The 19450-nt window shown below is 48.8% G+C and overlaps 1 protein-coding gene across 1 annotated transcript in view; it reads right to left on the bottom strand.

Moving 5' to 3' along the window:
- Window positions 1-3798: 3798 nt before the first annotated feature.
- Window positions 3799-19450, bottom strand: part of btv (dynein cytoplasmic heavy chain beethoven) — a 146655-nt gene continuing 131003 nt past the window's right edge. Inside the window, exons 62-68 of the mRNA XM_084600360.1 lie at window positions 19046-19198; window positions 14464-14751; window positions 12694-12906; window positions 11803-11997; window positions 11098-11285; window positions 9821-10016; window positions 3799-3957 (exon numbers count right to left, since the gene is read on the bottom strand). Of these exons, the coding sequence (XP_084456486.1) occupies window positions 3799-3957; window positions 9821-10016; window positions 11098-11285; window positions 11803-11997; window positions 12694-12906; window positions 14464-14751; window positions 19046-19198 (1392 nt within the window). The remainder of the gene's footprint in view (window positions 3958-9820; window positions 10017-11097; window positions 11286-11802; window positions 11998-12693; window positions 12907-14463; window positions 14752-19045; window positions 19199-19450) is intronic.

The raw sequence follows: 19450 nt of genomic DNA on the forward strand, positions 1-19450 counted from the left end.
ACTGCAGCTATGCACTTCAGCTAAACCGTTGCTGTTCCCAGAGTTTTGGAGCTGAAGTTTCATAGTCAGTAATTCCTTTTCTCGCTGAAATTCCTCTTCCCGCTCCTTTCGAGCCCTCTCTCGTTCCTTTTCTTCTCTCTCTCTTTCTCCTTTTTCTCTCTGGCTAACTCATTTGCGCAGTTCGGCACCGGACAACCCCAGCTGGGTGCCAGCCTCTACCAACTCTTTCAGATTGATATCTGAAGCGCGAACCGTCTGGGTGTAGCCTAAACACTGCTTAGCGAACTTCGCCTAAACGCTTCCGCGCGGCACTACCTCTCGCTACCGCTCTGCTGCTACACTGTTTACGACCTCTTCGTAAACTCTTCCAACTCGTTCACCGTCCTCTGAGCTTGAGTGCACCAAACGTCCTGTCGCGGACGCCAGAATAATTGTCACCCGTTAATAATTAGGGGGTATTATTAACGATGCGCCGTTAACGGGCGCACATTCCCAGACACCCTTAGAGTGAGTGGGGATAGCTGTTCCGGTCGCTAAGGAGATGCCCTCGACTTGCGTGGCAAGCTCAGCCGGAATTCAACTACCTTGTAGTGTCAGAAGGGGGTGGTCGTTTGGTGCCCAGCGGTCGCCGCTTCAAACCAGAGAAAGGATCGGAGTCAGAAGTAACAAACAAAACACACTTTATGCACAGCAAGAGACGATACAAAGGAACACACAAGATCACTTGAAATGCACAGACGAGAGGTTCACAGAATAACCAACGCTAAGCATGCAATTACACAGGTATTCAATAACATAGAGGCTTTACAACAGATGAAACACGAGAGAGTTACATAAACAAACACCAAATTGTTCACCGGGCACTGTTGCAGTCCGACGCCTCAAGAGTCACGATGTGGCCGCCATACGAGACGAGCGCCGCTCCCTTGGAAAGTCCGTGGGCTTGCCAGCAGCGGGTGATCCCCGGGAGTCCAGCCGAAGCACAGGCGAACACGTCGCAAACACTGACGAACTGACTGACTGACTGACTCATCAAGCGGCGCGGTCTCTTTAAATAGGGCGCGCCGCGTCTGTTTGTTAGCACGCGTCAAAGCTAGCGCGCACACACACTTAGCTTCGCTGGTTATAGCGCTCTCTCTTCCTCCCGTCGAGCCGCGCGTCGCCATTGGCCAGGTCCCATAGAAGATGCTGGAATTTTCTGGTTGATTCCAGTCCGATGAACCACCGTCCTCCCCGGGCAATGGGAAAGAGGGTCACGGCAACGCGTACAAAGCTACGCGCTCTCCCGCGCGGGGAAGGGGGCTTTTCTCTCCATGCCTTCCACGCGACGCCGTGCGGGCCTCGCGCCGTACCGGCTTGATGAAAATGGGCGCCGATTTCGTGACACACGGGCAAGCTTGTTCGACAGCTCATTGCCGTCAATCCCCCGAGTGTCAAGGGATTCATCGGAAAAAGACGAACGAAGCATGTTGTTAAGTAGGTGCTTCGAATTGAGTTAACTTAGGCCGCATAAAACTTTCTTTGTTTTGCTGTTTATGTACGGGACAGATCAAAAAGCGCTGCAGCAAGTGTGGCTAATTTCTTGCATTGCCTCGCCGCAGTGACTCATTGGTTAGGTGACGGGCTGCTGATCCCGAGGACGCGGGTATCATCCCGACTACAGGTGCCGCTTTTCGACGGAGGCGAAGATCAAAGCGCCCGCGTTCTGTCCGATGTCACTGCACGTTAAGGAACTCCAGGTTGTAGAAGTTTCCGGACCCCTTCATTACAGCGCGTCCATCATATCTTGAGTCGCTTTGGGACGTTAAACCAAACCAAGCTTCCTTGCAGTGTATAGCAACTTCTGGGTTGTGGGGCCCCACAGCCCCTTTTAGTGTCTTGAACCGCGCGCGCTTTTTCGTGTTTGTGTTAGTGTCCGCCCGGGCAGCGCTAGTACGCATGAGCGAGCTGCATGAGCGGGGGCGGCATGTTATCGGCGCGAGACCGAGGGTAGATAAGCGCGTCGCAAGCATGGCTCGTGGCTTTTTCGCCGGGCGGCCGGCCAGCGAAGAGCAGCCAGGCAGCGTCCCAGGCCGGCGGTATGTACACGGACGATGGAGCGGGGTCCTGCCAGACGAAGACGGAAGCGGTGCCTACAAGAATGCCTTAGGAGTATTAGCGTGAGTGTTGCCACGCGAGAAGCAATGCTTTTGTACCGTCGTCAACGCTTTGGCCCTATTACTCGCCCTAACCGCGCCGCAGTGTGTTTTGTGTTGCCGCGGTGAAGCCCTGACCCATGCTCCGTTTTATTCTGCATAGTCCATTGTCTCGCACTTCGACGGCATGTTTTCAGCGCAGTTTTGACCAATGCTGTTTCTTTTTTATTGAATACTTTTCTGTTGATCCGGAATAAACCGATGTTTTTAAGAAAGACTTGGTTTTTCACTCGTCGGGCGAGACCATCGCTCGCGGACCTGTATTCTAGAAGGCTTCAGGGTATGGCGCGTGAACCCCAAATATTTCCGATAAAGTTCTTTGGTTCTGCAGCTTAAGAGGAAATAAAAGTCAGAGTGGTCACTGAACGCTTGCGTAAAGTAACAATTGTAAGATTTATTTATTTATTTTTTCTTTTCGATACCCTCAAGCGTCGAGGCATTACAGAGGGGAGTGGGCAAGCAAACAACGCAGGAAAAATGTTTTTTTTTTTTTTTTTTTGTTAAAGGTGCCATAACAACAAATTGCGTTTAAGGTGCTTTCAGCAGCCCCTCAAGATTATTGCTCTGTCCCCCCTCTGCCTCTTACTGCTTTCAGCAATGGTCAAATGGCTACAAAGAACCTCTGATGGCCCGCTTTGTTCATAAAGAATTTCTTGTATTTTTGTATGTTCTGCCGCGTACTATTTCGCTACAAATACGTCACAAAACGTTGTACGTTTTTAGGGCACTCGGGCTGCACCGTGCCCAGAGAAAGGCCACAGGGAAAAGGACGAACCGTACAGTTGCCAAGTGTTTGTATGTGTTCACGATGAGCATATATATATATATATATATATATATATATATATATATATATATATATATATATATATATATATATATATATATATATATATATATATATATATATATATATATATATATATATATTGTTACGGTGAAATAGCAAAGGGGTTTTATTTACAGTGATATGGTAATGGGATCAGGGACAAGGTGAAGCCTACTAGCCCCCAGGCACCAACGCGTTTTTTCTTCTTCTTCTCCCAGATCAGCACAATTCTTCCTCGTCGTCAGTGGCGTGACAATATATATATATATATATATATATATATATATATATATATATATATATATATATATATATATATATTACTTACGCTGTCCAGCCGAGCTGTTGTTCAGATCTGACGAGGTCACACAAATAGCAAGCTTTGCAGGAAGAAAGAAATGTAGAAAAAAATTGCTGAGACGAATTTCTGTACGATGCGCTGAAGATGCCTGGGGCATGCTCTCAAGCAGCGGTCTCATTCTAGGGCCATTTTTTTAACCTACATCAGCTACACCAGTGTAGCAAATACCATTGGAAGTAATGGAGATTTGCTACACTGGTGTAGTTAAAAAAATGGCCCTATCATCTTGAAGCACCCAAACTTGAAGAATAGGTTTTCTTATGGTAGCGATGTCATAATAAGCATGCCCCAGACCCGACAATAGACGCTGCTATAAGCAGGGCGATTTTAAAGACGAATTTCTTAAAGCATATCCCACTTTTATTTAACATTTGCAAGCAACGATGCAATTCTTTCACCCGTCACTTGTGTCGCTAGTCCAGAGCAGAGAGGAACAATGCAGCACCGCTGAGCAGCCATTGTTGTGGGCTGCCCTCGCAAGGCACTGTCAAGCTGGCCACCAGTTCTTGCCTCTCCGTGTTGGTGTACACGGCCAGGTTCACCGATGAACCGGTAGAACGGTTCCGGGTGCCCTGCGCATAGACCAAACAGCTTCATGCTCTCCAGTGCGGCGACCGGCATCTGAACAATGGACAGCAACTATAATTTAAAAGAGCACAACAGTTTACCACCTAATTACAAATCCTAACTGGTACAGAACGCGATATTATAGGGGCTTTCGTCCTATCAGCTGCCTCCTCTGGATGCGCTGTTTGTTGGTTCGATTATTCCAACTGGTCGATGGTAACATATTTTATTCGAGTGGTATAGTGGCAATACTGCAGCGGAGAGACGACAGCGAAGATGAGCAAGTGTACTAGCCGAAGATGGACGAAGCTGTTCGCAGCTTACGGTACCTTTCGCTGGTATAAATATATTCGTTCCCGCAACAGTGTATGCAGGGTGACCTAGCGAACCTTAGCTAAGGGCGAAATAATGAAATATTTCAGGCAGGCGAAGGAAAGCAGTTGCCAACAGCTACCAGTCGTCCTGCGCACCATAATTGTCTTGTTTTGCAATAATTTAAGTAGTTTTTCTTTTACTATTAGCTACTAATTAACGAAAATTTTCTATGTTTCTAAATATTGGCCCCAGACAATACTATTTACGTGCAATGATCTACAACGAATAAGTTTTAAAGCACCTTGAGAAAACCCTACTTTATTATTTGCTGTAAGAAAATTACTAACGTGTACTTTTTTTTTTTTCCGAGCTGCAAAGAAAGCCCATGAAACAGAAAAAAATCACGTGACTAGCGTATTTGAGCCACGATTGTGCTTCTCTCAATCACAGTTTTAGTGAACGAAATCAGCTGTGGCCGCGACTCGGCGGCTCCGTTGATGTGGTAGGGCGATATATTTAACGATGGTTGCAACGCTCGTTGCAGCTTGCGCCACCACATATGCGCCGCTTGGCTGACGCGAATGAAGAAACCATCGCAGACATTTCGGCCTGCCGCTGCAACAAGGCGTACAGCCACGGCCGTAGCATTTAGTTTCCTCAAACCATGACTGGGAGCAGCACAGTCGTGGCCAGTGATTGCGCTGATCACATGATTCATTTTTGTATTTCGCGAGCTTTCTTTCGAACTTGGAAAGATATACGTGATGCCGTGAGGTCCTTTTTTTTTTTGTGAATTAGAGAATGGGGGTCTCTGAAGGAGCTTTTCAATTTTGCCCATCCAATTGTTGTACAATGTCAATATTTATAAATTGAAAAGATTACCCTGATTACTAATTAAGTGCAAAACAAAAAATGCCTATGGTGCGCAATACGGCTGGCAGCTCCATGCAACTGATTTTCAACTGAAGGTCCCTGTCACGAGTGACCACTTTCTCTCCCACCATATTCCCGAGCCGGGCCGGCTGTGGGCCGGCTGTCGGCCGCGGGCGAAGAAGCCATCGCAGGCATATCGGCCTGCCGCTTTAACGGGGCAAAGGAGACACGGCCGCAGCTAATTTCGTTCGCTCAAACCACGACTGAGAGCACCACAATCGCGGCGCACAAATGCACTAGTCACGTGGTATTATTTGTATTTCGCGGGCTTTCTTTTGAGCCCAGAAAAATAGATAGACGTGAGACTTTCTTTATTGCAATTAATGGAATGGGGGTTTCTGAAGGTGCTCTACAAGTTTCCAATTCACATGTTTGGTCTAAAGTCGAGATTTAATCAATTAGAAAAATTAACATAATTAGCTGATTAAGTAATTGCAAAACAAAAATCGCCTGTAGTGCGCAAGGAGGCTGGCAGTTGAATGCAGTTGGTTTCACTGACCTACCTCTATTGTACTATTTTGTATCCCTTGGTTCAAGTTAGTTGGGACACCCGGTATACATATATACATTATATATATATATATAATATATATATATATATATATATATATATATATATATATATATATATATATATATATATATATATATATATATACATATATATATATATAGAGCACAAAGCTACTTTTGCGCTTTGAAGCAGTCAATACCTATTGTAATGCACGCATGGATAGAACTTATTCCACATTTAGCCTAACGTAATGTAGCGTAATCCTACATAATCCAGTGCCACCCCCTAATTTATTGCTGTCTAAATGATAATTCAGAATCTTTCAACTAAATCAAACGCCATAAAGCAGAATGGAGCAGCCGTTCATAATCGAAATTGTATCTAGCCAATTACAGGTTATATATATATATATATATATATATATATATATATATATATATATATATATATTGTAAGCACTGTGAGTGACCTTCATCTTCATCTCAGCGTAATCATCATCGGTCATCGGGTCGTGCGAGGAAGACGAAGTGTTGCTAAGCTGTGGCTAGTCGGTAGCTGCTGCTTCGGCCTACCTGAAGTAAAAAGGTGAATTTGCTGGTGCGTTCTTCTGCCTCACAAGTGGTGGAAGTGCCTCCTGATCCCAGCGTCCTCAACGCGGCACCCCCTGGAGCTCCGTTCCGGTCGTGTTCTTGGCGGCACATCAACCGCCATGGCGCAGTCACATCCCACTGCTCTCACCGTTCCGGCGCCTGTAGCTACCGATGGGCATCCCACGGCTGCCCATGCCACCTCTGCACCACTGACGTCCCAAGGTGCACTTGCTCAGCACCATTTGACCCACCCAACTTGGTCAGTTACCTCACGTCAGCGCGACCCTCCGGTTTTCGCCGGTCTCCGCGGTGACGACGTCGAAGACTGGCTACAACAGTACGATCGGGTGAGCGCTTTTAACGGTTGGGACGCTTCTATGAAGCTACTCAACGTCTCATTCTACCTGAGTGACGTGGCTAAGACGTGGTTCCTCAACCATGAGGACGCCATTCCTGACTGGCCTCAATTCACGACACAGATCCGCCAGATATTTGGAACTGTTGGTGCTGGTCCGGCCTCTTTTCAAAAGAAGCTAGAGACCCGTGTGCAGCTTCCAGGAGAGACATACACATCCTACATTGAGGACGTACTCGCCCTTTGCCGGCGAGTTAACAATGGCATGGTCGAGGCTGAACGTGTCGGACATATTTTAAAAGGAATTGGCTCTTTTGCCTACGCAGCTCTAGCTGCCCAAAATCCCGTCACGGTGGCAGACATTCGTGCCACTTGCCAGCGACTTGACTATCTACAGTCGCGCCGCCTCAACAACACCTGGGATCCGAGCCAAATTCCCGAAACTGATCTGCGCACCATCATACGATCTATAATACGGGAAGAGCTCCACAATGATATTTCGTCGGTTCCTGCCTTCCCACGCCCTATGCTGGTTATCCACTTTGAAAAATCTGTCCGGTCGTCTCGGGCGGTGGATCCTCCGCCTTCAAGAGTACGACTTTACTGTCACTTACAAATCGGGCAAGAAGCACAAGGACGCCGACGCTCTCTCTCGTTGCCCTATTGCTTTGCCGTCGCAACCCATGTCCTCGCATTCCTCTCCTGTCCCAACGGAGTCAAGCCATTTAAACCCTACAGTTATGCAGTCTTTGAGCGCCGCCTCTATTGCTCCCATGCCAGATATACACTGCAATCTTGCTCACCACCAGAGTGCTGACCCTTACTGTCAAAAGCTGATTGATAGTCTCAGCGGTGTTATTAGACCTCCAAATGCCCGTCTCCGTCGTCGGCTCAAAAATTTCAAGTTACAGGATGGCACATTATTTTGGCACAACTACAGCCCACTGGGCCACACATGGGTTCCCGTAATTCCTTCTTCCCTGCGTCCTCAAGTTCTACAAGCCTTTCACGACGACCCCACCGCAGGTCACCTTGGGTACCACAAAACCTACGACCGCATCAAACGTCGTTTCTTCTGGCCTGGCCTTTCAACCTCAGTATTAAAATACGTAGCGTCTTGCATCCCTTGTCAACGACGCAAGCGGTCTACGTCGCCTCCTGCCGGTCTCTTGCAACCTCTCCCATGTCCTTCCACACCTTTCGAAGTCGTCGGAATCGACTTGTATGGACCCCTGCCCTTGACTCCAGCTGGCAACCGCTGGGTCGTTACTGCCGTTGACCACCTCACCCGATACGCTGAAACCGCAGCACTTCCTTCCGGCTCCGCTTCCGAAATCGCCAACTTCTTCCTCCACACCATACTTCTTCGCCACGGCGCCCCTCGCCTCCTCCTTAGCGATCGTGGCAAGTCGTTCCTCTCCACCGTCCTCGCCGCAGTGCTTAATGCTTCAGGCACGGTGCATAAAACTACATCTCCTTACCACCCTCAGACCAATGGCCTCACAGAACGCTTTCATCGCACCCTTTCTGATATGCTATCCACCTACATTCACCCTCAGCACAACAACTGGGACTCTTTACTCCCCTTTGTAACCTTCGCCTACAACACTGCCGTTCAACGAACCACCACCTACTCTCCGTTTTTTCTTGTTTATGCCCGCCATCCTACCTTCTCCCTCGAAGCATCTTTCTTCACAGCTTCTACTCCTTCTGCCGCGCCTTCCCACGAACAGTTCGTGTCTCGTATCGCCCACTGCCGTGATCGTGCCCGCCTTCAAACTGAAGCCACTCAAGCTTCCAGGAAAAGCACGTATGATGCGACTCATCGCTCAGTGTCTTTCCGCCCTGGAGACGAAGTGCTACTCTGGACACCTACTCGCATCCCCGGCCTGTGTGAAAAGTTTCTGAGCCGTTTTATTGGCCCGTACACGGTTCTGGAACAAACTTCCCCTGTAAACTATCTCATCACACCTGCATCGCCTGTTCGCGATCGTCGGTGTCGCGGCACCGAGATTGTGCACGTGTCGCGCTTGAAACCCTTTAACCGCCGACCTTAAGATTTAATTTGCGACCAGGATGGTCGCTTTCGTTCGGGAGGGGGAATGTTGTAAGCACTGTGAGTGACCTTCATCTTCATCTCAGCGTAATCATCATCGGTCATCGGGTCGTGCGAGGAAGACGAAGTGTTGCTAAGCTGTGGCTAGTCGGTAGCTGCTGCTTCGGCCTACCTGAAGTAAAAAGGTGAATTTGCTGGTGCGTTCTTCTGCCTCACAATATATATATATATATATGCTTATCTACACCCTGATTTCGCAATCAAAGTTTTGGTTCTGCTCGCCAGACAGTGCATCTTGCACCTTTGCTTCCTCGCAGCGGGAGCGGTGCAGTCAGTGCGAGACGTAAGGGCAGGTGGCGCAACGGTAGCATTGCACGAGCCACCGCTGTGGTAAAGAAGCGCTTTTCGCAGTTGCTGTGCAGTTTTGACTTTTGCACCAAACAGCGAAATGTGAGCTTGCAGGAAGTGATGCATGCTGGGTAATCCTCCATGTTGTTGTCGATGACAGCAGACGACGCAGCACACACTGCCACACAGCCTTGCCTACGTGGTCGCGTATTGCGCGCAGACGATGCTGGCGCGATCGGACAGGCCGACTGCGGGTTCTTCACGACTCCAAAAATACGTCCGAACGAATGCGAGAAGGCAAATGATCCCTCTAGAGACGCGACGGGAATGGCTCACACGGCCCAACAGACGCGAGATCGACGCCAATCCAGGCAAGTACCAGACTCGTCGCCAGAACCAGAAATCATGAATGTCGGTGATGTCGACGGGCGGCAACAGGTCCAGAAGCTTAGTGCATTCAGTCGTCCGCGCGTAGCTTGAACAGGTTCGCGCCGCCCTGCTTTGTATTGCTTCATAGCATGCCCTATTTTTAGGGCACAGCGTCGACGCGTATGTTCGTCAGAAAACTGCCGACATCTTGCACGCACGTAAGGGCAGCGAACGAACAGCCGCGTGTTTCCTCGGTGGACCGTAGAAAACGACAAGGCACTCGGTCAAATCAGCCTGGCTGTGCCGTCTGCTGTCAATAACATGGCGGATTACCCAGCATGCATCGCTTCATGCGAGCTCCCTATAGGCTGTGCAGTAGAGGGTATACCTTTGGCAGCCACGCTGCCGAACAGGGTGGCACAGGCAGTACGCTGGGTGCGCCTGGGCGGCAGGGGCGCAGTCGCTTCTCCTCAAGCTGGCCACCTTCGCATTGGAGCCCCACCAGGGTGGCCCACAGCGGGGGTCCCTCGTCTGGCCCCCACCACGCCTCCAGCTGCAGTTCGTCCGCAGGAAGGCCCGTCTCCCTGTGTTTCAAGACGCGGCATTCACAGAGAGAGGTTTACGTATAGGCAGCCGCAATAAGGAATGATCGGCGGGGCGACAACGTTGCGGTGTCCTTGTGTCATTCTCAGCCCCACACAGTGCTTCTTATTGTGTTCCACAGACTAGTTCGATCCGTCACCATATAGCACGACGACGCGAGTTTGGCTTCTGTGCTACCTACTTGAAAAGGCGACCGGCATGACTTTCGTAAGCCGCGGCATCCTTCGTGAAAAATTCAGACGCTCAAGGAACTTTTCGGAACAAGGAATGGACAACAAAAATATTATCTTTGCTTCCTTGATGAGCAGCTTGACAATAAAGGTTACGTTGCTCAAGACTGGCGGGGGGATGCGCAGGGCACAACATTCATGGAGCTAAATTACGGCATGTCTTCAAGAGCTGAAACTTTCTCATGGCTTCTTTGTTCAAAAAAATAATTATGAGCATCTTCACGTTACGAAACTTCACATCGTTCATCTGCGCATGATGGCCGACACTCATTGTTGACGGCATATATGTAACAATATATAGTATCTAGCTCGACATTTTGTCCTCTTTGTCGTGCTACCAAGACCGAAGTGTCTGGGACGTAATATCAAATATAGAGAGTTCAAGCCGAGCCAGTCAAATGGAACGAAAGTCGAAGGCGAAGCAGTTTATTTGAGTCGAATATTATTTATGCACACAAGCAGTCCATTTTATTTTCCCAAAATTTTCCGGCGCAGTTTGACTTGATTTTATTTCATATATAGATGCATTGTTTTTGAACTCGTGTCTGAGATAATAATGGCACTGATCGCGTGGTTGTATGTTCCGTCTGTACAGTGGCAGCACGAACTTTGCCTCATACCAACTTCTTTGCGGGAGAACCGCGTCAGTTTTGGAAGTGCACTTATGGATATCATCCAGCTTAAATTAGAGACTCGTGTTAAACATGCTTAACGGATATTGCGAGAACATATTTAACATACTCATTGGCAATATAAAAACAAGGCTGGATGCTGAGCCATTCGGATTATTTGCATTGCCGAAAAATACACGCGAATACATTGTAACGCATACCGAGCGGTCTGCAGGCGCCAGGCGCTGAGGAAGGCCCCCGGCCGGAGCAATTGGCCCAGGTGCAGCGGCTGTCCCCGGACGAAGGTCCACTGGGCAAGGGCTTGTGCGCGGCTCGCCACGGCCCGTAGGTATGCCTCGGGCACCCACTGGCGCCCACCCGACCACAAGGAGAGCCACGCGTCGGGAACCTGCACCGCCGTATACGACTTACGTCTCTGTCTAACATCGAATGAAACTGCACATATTAGGGAGACGCTCCATCCGTGTTTACTTCCTCGTACTGCGTTCCGGAACAGACTAGGGGCGTAGGGGTATCTCGTGTACGTACAACATGGTACAAGCTCTTGTACGTTCCGCTTGCTGGAGATGTGGTTGTGCCTGCCTAGGCGGCTACCCCGAGGAGATGACCGATAGCTTTGGACATGTGTGGCGCTTGTTTCAGCCGATAAACATTTTGTTGCGACTTTCGTGATGGACTATGTACACTTGTTTCCTAAATTTCATGTGCACGTTACCCGAATGTCCGCAAAAAAGAAGCCCTCGCTTAGCGTCGAGCATCGGCTGCATTACGAGACTGGGAAAAGCTCCACGCCATGGTGACGCAACAGTCGACTTTTCTTTTCTGAGCGTGCGCAAACGCATCTGGGCTCAGCCTATTCGCTCGCTGGCTGCCAGGGGCTGCAAGACGCGCGTGCTGCTTCTCACCGTATGGTTGGCTAACGTCGAGGCGGCCTCGGGCAGCGCACTACCGGCGTGGCGGAGCGCCCTGCTCACCGCAGCCAGGGTCGAGTGCACTTGTAGCACTAGCTTGGACGCGTGCGCCCGCTCCTGACGAAGGAAGCTCGCCACGGCATCTTCGTCTTCGTCTGCTTCGCTGGCCGAGGGCGCCTGAAGCCCGCCCTGCATGCCACGAGTGGTTCAATATACTGCTTCCACGACGATTTGTTTTGCACTTGATCCCTTCGAAGCGTTTATCCCCAGTGACTTCCGTGAGAAAACCGCTCGTCACCGCATTTGCGTGCACGAGCCTGAACTTCAAGACACATGTGGTAAATACCCTGGGGTTGCGCAGTGGTTACGGCGCTCGACTACTGTTCCCAAGGATGCGGGATCAAATCCTGGTCTCGGCGGCCGCTTTTCGATGGAGGCGAAAAGCAAGGCGCCCGTGTGCTTTGCGATGTCAGTGCACGTTAAAGAACCCCAGGTGGTCGAAATTTCCGGAGTCCTCCACTATGGCGTCTCTCATAGCCTGAGTCGCTTTGGAACGTTAAACCCCACAAACCACAAACCACCACAAAATGCATAGCTGTGATGTCGGCCTTTTTACATACCTGGATTCCCTTTACGATGCTTCCGGGCCAAGAGAATAGGAGTCAATAATTCCGAGACTGACTGGAACTGCATCTTACTGTTGCCACAAACTCGACCTGCTCCCTCTTCTCGCCAGCATCTTTACTATCCTCTCTTTATGTAAACCGCTAAACATGGAAAGAAATTTCAGGGAAGGCGAATCCTATCATCTTTCATTATTTCTTTGTTTAAGCGGATCAAGTTCAGTCACCCCTGGGTTAATTGTTTAGGTTCAATGTCACGTACTTGGTGCAGACTTTTCCAGAGACTAAGCAGCGGTGCCAGCTGGTCTGCTCCGACATCCTGGCGAGATCCTCCGACCCCGGCCTGCAGCCGACGCAGCTGGGACACGAGAGACACGGCGCCCAGCCGCTGCACCGACCCTTCCACGTTGGCCGCCAGCCCCAGGTATCCGCCGGGCTCATCGTCAGGGAGCTGATCGATAATCTGCACATGCGCCTGTCGGTGCCCCCAGAGCGTGGCATCAGTTTATTTGGCACGCATCTGCACTTCTACCACGGAGACCATCCCAGTAATGTTCACGGTGACGCGGATAACGTGGGATAACCACCGCGGTTTAGTCAAAAGGCTGAAAACCATACATTTTTATGTGTTGGATGCATGGAAGAATTAACAAGAGATGCAACTCTTTTGTCACCGTGAACTTCTAAAGACCGCCTAAAATGCACGGGACGTAGTGCAGCTGCAGTACCTGTAAATCTAAATATCAGCTAATGTTCCAGTGCTCGCAGCGGTGCATGAATCGGATTATAGAGATAAACGAGGAGAGGCTTGTGTTCCGCGCTGGTGAGTGTTACCCGAAACAAACGTGTAGAGGTATTATTACCCTGGATAAACAAAACGGACCCTGGCTGAGATGTTTGCTGGAAAAGTGGATATTATAGCCTCACCTCATCAAAAGCAAGTACAACCTTTTGCGTCAGTAGCAGTGCGTAGTGCGTTTGTATATAGGTGTGGCAGGGACGGATTTAATACGGGGCACTCTTCGATGACGTGGTTATTAGTTGGGACGGGAGAGCGGTGGAGAGCGTGGAAAAAGCAGTATAATTGCAACTGCGGATTACCTGGTCCTTTCTTGAAAAAAAGAAAAATGGTTTCAGCATGCTTTTTCTATGTCGGATCCGACGCCAAGAAAAAAAAGCACTCATCACCCTGTATAAATTATCTACCTTGGTGTAGCTGAAGTTAACACGAGGCTTCTGGAGTCATGAAGGCCATACATCATATTAATTTGAATCTAAGAGATAATGTTTTCTTAACAATTCGACATACAAAACTTCTGGGCCGGCTGAGATCAGAGGATAAATCTAATTCGTAATGAACGACAACTCAGTGAAACAGAAAAGTGGCACGCACGTGGTGTCCCATAAAACAGCATAAAAAAGATACCACTTTATCCATTACTAATCCTAGCCGCAGCCGTATATAGGCGCTGACTATACGTAGAAATCCCGCGGGTTGTGGAGGCTGTCCTGCCATATGTCCTGCGCACTGGATATGAACGACCCTTAAAGTCCTCGAAACGTGGCTGCAGGGCTTTTAGCAAATAGATGCTTTATGAAATGCCCTATATTCGCTGACCGTGGTCAAAACGAAACGATGGCTTGACGACGTACCGTCCGGTCAGGAACCATGACTGATAAAGTTCACTGGTCACTAATATTTAAACTTCATCAGTCATGATTCTTGACCAGGTGATACGCTGCCAATCCATCGACTACAAATAAATGTTTGCATTTTCCAGTCGTTGTCGTTGTCTATTTTAAAACATTTTTGGTCGAGCAAATTCTTTTTCCTGTCCCTCAACATTCGGGCGTTTCTTTAGAACCGGAGCCGGCTTATCTTCGAGTAAATAGGGTAGGCGACGGGAGCCACGGTGTAAATAGAGCATTACAGTTTAGAAAAGCAACGCACCATGTGCTGCGTATACACTGCCCAAAGAGTGGTCGCGTCACGCTCGACGAGGCCTGCACTTAGTTTCGACGGGAACCGTACCTGAAAACTGGTGGACGACGGCACACGGACGCCCTGAACCAGGTAGGCGGGCTCCTGGCGGTCCGTGCCCGGCAAAGCGCTGCGGTCGAAGTACTGGCGCACGTAGGCGCCCAGCACCCGTCGGTCGAACGGGTCATCCAGGTGTGCCCCGTACACTGACAGCTCGAGCAAACCCCGGAGCGCTTCCCAGGGGCCCGGGCCGCTGCTTCCTGCTCCGCAGAGTCGACGCACGGCATCCACGCCTGCTCGGAGGTCGGCCTCACTGAACTCGTAGTGCTTGGTCCAGCCCTGGGGCCACCGCAGCAAAGACAATCAGGGCTTTGTGTACTCATCCTGGCGGCTTATGACACGCAATCGCTTTGACAGCGACTGGAATTCAGCTACGGAAACGGGAAAGGAACTCATTCAGACGGTCTTGCAGGTGCATGTCGTAAATAATTGGTACCATTGCTTGAACAGAGGTACCAGTGTATTCGCTTTTGTGCATATGGTTTTGTCAAGCCTATAAGGGAGTAAAAAGGGAGTAGCATGACCCCTTGCGAATGCCCTTGCAGGGGCATGCATTCTCTCCAAGCCCCCAGGTAATTTTCAGTATAGCTTCCCCACTAACTATACGTAATGCTATACTTTGCCAACAGAAGTATATTCCCTTCTCAAAAAATAATTATTTTATATAAGCAGCAATAAAAGGAGACTTTTAACCACTGCACCAGAAGTTTTGACGTTAGCCATTAGAGGACACATACACCTCTTTTAAAATCTTCGTAACTGCTACAAATTCGTATATTCTCATTTGAGGATTTGCTTCCGTATGTGTAGTAATGAAAATGTGCCCCGGGATCGGGCAGGACGTCCTGACTTTAATAGTGAGTGCGCTGTGGGACAAGCTACTCCCTTTTTGCTCCCTTATAAGCTTATTTTCAGAAAATAGCAAGGAGAGATAAGAATGCCTTCCTGAACATACAGTGCCAAGCAGTTGAGGACAACAGCCAATTAAGGAACACAAGAGCTCTGTATAAGACAATCAAAGATATCAAAGGAAGCGTCTGTGCTAAGCTGGGCGTGATAAAGGACAAACAAGGCAAGGACCTCACTGAAGCCGCAGAGATAAAGAAGAGGTGGCAGGAATACACAGAAGAACTGTACAAGAAGGACCCGAATGTGCAAACCCAACATAAGACTGTTGTGATCACTGATCTCGAGCCGGGCATCCTGAAGAGTGAAGTTGAATGGGCCTTAGCCAGCCTTGCTAAGAACAAAGCTAGCGGAATTGATGGCATTCCAGCTGAGTTGCTTAAAAACCTCAACCATGACGCTGTTAACATTCTGCATACATTATGTCAGAAGATTTGGACAACCCTGCAGTGGCCACAGGATTGGAGGAGGTCAGTTTACATCCCCATTCCAAAGAAAGGCAGTGCCAAAGATTGTTCCAACTACCGCACGATCGCGCTTATTTCGCATGCTAGCAAGGTGATGTTGAAAATCCTCCAAGGTAGGCTGCAGCAGTATGTGGATCGGGAGCTTCCGGACGTGCAAGCTGGGTTTCGCAAGGGCAGAGGAACTAGAGACCAAGTTGCCAACCTTCGCTGGATCATGGAAAAAGCAAGAGAGTTCCAGAAACCCATCTACTTCTGCTTTATTGATTATGCGAAAGCGTTTGACTGCGTGGATCACAGCAGATTGTGGCAAGCTCTCCAAGAGATGGGAGTTCCAATTCACCTCATCTGTCTCCTCAGGAACCTGTATGAAGGGCAAGAGGCCGCAGTCAGAACTGGGCATGGTCTTACTGATTGGTTTCCGATTGAGAAAGGAGTGAGGCAAGGCTGCATACTGTCGACCTGCCTATTTAACCTATATACAGAGTGCATCATGAGGAAAGCCGGTCTGGACGAGTCTTCGGCTGGAGTGAAGATTGCTGGAAAATGTATCAACAACCTTAGATATGCGGATGATACCACTTTAATGGCAGAAAGTGAAGCGGAACTCAAGAGACTTCTGATGCGCGTACAAGAAGAGAGTGAGAAGTTTGGGCTTAAACTGAACATTAAAAAGACAAAGATCATGGCGTCTTGCCCTATCAAGTCCTGGAGCATCAAGGGACAAGAAGTGGAAGCTGTGACAGATTTTCTTTTCTTGGGCTCCAAGATTACCTCGGAAGGAGACTGCAGCCATGAAATTAGGAGACGCCTGCTTCTGGGAAAAAGAGCAATGGTTAGCCTTGACCGCCTAGTAAAGAGCAGAGACATTAGTCTGCCAACCAAGATCCGTAAACTCGTGCTATGGTCTTTCCAGTTGTGATGTATGGATGCGAGAGTTGGACTGTGAAAAAGGCTGACCGCCGAAGAATTGACGCGTTTGAATTGTGGTGCTGGCGAAGACTCTTGAGAGTTCCTTGGACTGCCAGAAGATCAAATCAGTCGATACTGTCGACCATAAACCCTGACTGCTCATTGGAGGGTCAAATTCTAAAGTTAAAGCTCAGCTACTTTGGTCATCTGATGAGAAGAGAGGAGTCGCTGGAGAAAGATTTGATGTTGGGAAAGGTTGAGGGTCGCCGGAGAAGGGGTAGGCAGCGAACGCGATGGTTAGATGGCATCCTCGAGGCACTGCAGACTAAGTTATGTGATGTTAGGAAGATAGTGAGAGACCGGAAAGCGTGGCGTGACATGGTCAATAGGGTCACGAAGAGTCGGACACGACTGAACGACTGAACTGAACTGAACTGAAGCTTATTCGTGTTTAGAGTGTACAGAGCCTACAGAGGTTTATGGTCACTCTCCTCTCTCGACCGTGTGCATCCAAACCACTGAGAAAACAAGAATTGAGAAGTGTCGGTATTTGCCAGAGCTTATTGTTATCATTTAAGAAGACTCAGTTCCGCAGTAACAGAAGTAAAAAAAGTCACGATGCATGTCTGGCATTGCAGTAGGTATGTAAAATCGCGCAAAGAATAAAACGAATCACTGTCTTGTCATCTAATGGAAATAAATATGTTTACTGTTTATGTGCACAGAGAAAAGTAAATATTACAAGCGTATGCAACAAGCATGCATTATTTTTCGCTAATTAACGCGTCAGAGGACTCTGACTGGCAAAGCGTGACCCATATTCTTTTGTCCCCGAGTTACGTTAAGCCAAGTGAAAGATCGCAAAACCTGCGTGTTGATAAATTCCACCCGGTGCTTTGTGATCAAGACCAATAGAAACATTACGATAGATAAATTAACGATCTACGAAGTAACGTTCTACTGGAAATATTTTTGTGTATTATTGCGCATCGGCAACGCAAACTAAGAGCACATAATTAAGGCTTTGACAGAATCCTGACTGGCTGGAGAAAACATGCACTTGCTGAGTAATGAAAAGATGAAAAATGCTCTAAGATACGACGTTTGGGGCCCCGATGGTCCCTTGGTCACAGTGAAATAATGTGCGGAATGGGCCGCCTCTTATAAGCATGCTTGACAGCGTAGTGAGTGTGCGTAGATATCGGGAAAATTGCCCTTCGTCTGGTTAATAACATTCGTCGTGGTCTGTATGTAAAAAGATTCCAGAAGCAACCGTGAAGACAAAAATTTATTCGTGTCCAAGATTGTAGCGTGGTCCCAATAAATGGTGTGCTTGGTCGTTTCAGCATGCGTAGCAAGGGCGTTGGAGGACGCGCGACATTTGTTGACGTCGTTCCTATGGTCTCTAAATCATTTAAAATCGCTGGACTCGCCAATGTACGAAGTATCGCAGGCTTTGCAGGCTATCTTACTATTTGTACATGCGCACGTCCCTTGGTTTCTTCAGCCGCACTAAGAGTACAGCGCTTAGAATACACTGGTATATGTGTTGTAGGCACTGCACTAAGTGTGTATATGGTATTTGTGCATGCGCACGTTGTTTGCTTTAGCTTATGGATTTAGCGTCCTAAGACGACTCAGGCTATGAAGGACGCTGTATAGTGGAAGGCTCTGGATTATTTCGACCACCTGGGGTTCTTTAAAGTGCATTCACGTCGCACAGTACACGGGTGCTTTGCGCTTCGCCTCCGTAAACGGGCGTTATTTTGCTTCCATCGAAATACGGCCGGTACGGCTGTGTTCGTACGCACGATTTTGGAGACAGCAGGATAATGCCAAAGCCAGTGAAACACCGCGGTGGGTGCGTGGTGTGTATGGTATGCTTAAGTACGGCATGATATAGTGCGCGAGACTTAACGTCCTACGACTGCACGTGGGCTAAAGGGAACGCCGTATTATACGGTTGTGTGGTAATTTCGTCCGCATCATCGTCCACTGATGTTGCATATAGCGCAGGGGTACGTGCCATCGCACTTCGCGTTCGCCAAAATGCTGCTGTTATTTTATTCTATGATCATGGATCCTACGCCCAGCAGCTTTTGTTCAACCACAACGGCGGGTACTACTAGGAGCCAGACAAAGCTCAAGTAATATGAACCATAGCCATAGCGAGAGCCAGGCATTGATATACGTAGCCGTTAACTGCATGTACTATAAACTTCGTTACTCGAGCAGTCATAGGTGCAGTCATCATCTCTGACCAGCAGGTGGCTCGGCCGCGGATTCCCTACCTGGGGCACATAGGCGAGCCTCTCCTGAAGAATCGCGTGCAGCCAGGCGAGGGCAAAGTGGGCTTGCGCGCAGAGCAGGCTGGTGCCGTTGAGCGCCGATGGTCCCCAGGCGTCGTAAGTACGCCGCATGCTCCTGCGAACGCCGGCCGGAGGCTGCGTGCACCGCAAACTCAGATCATCGCCCATGCCAACTTAAGAGCGGCTGTTTAGCCCAGCCGCCCACTAAGCATGCGCTAATGTGGTACCATTGCACATTCACCCATTAATGAACCGATAGGGGCGGTACACAAAACATTCATGTTCTACAGTAATGAGGACTGTACGCCGAGGATATGTACCAGTAAGCGCACTGTACTAACGGTTAGTGCTATGCTTTTCTGCCTTTTGGAAGTGACATCACTTTTC

Source organism: Amblyomma maculatum, chromosome 4 (assembly GCF_055883805.1).
Source record: "Amblyomma maculatum isolate TAMU_Amacu chromosome 4, ASM5588380v1, whole genome shotgun sequence".
In the NCBI taxonomy this organism is placed as follows: domain Eukaryota; kingdom Metazoa; phylum Arthropoda; class Arachnida; order Ixodida; family Ixodidae; genus Amblyomma; species Amblyomma maculatum.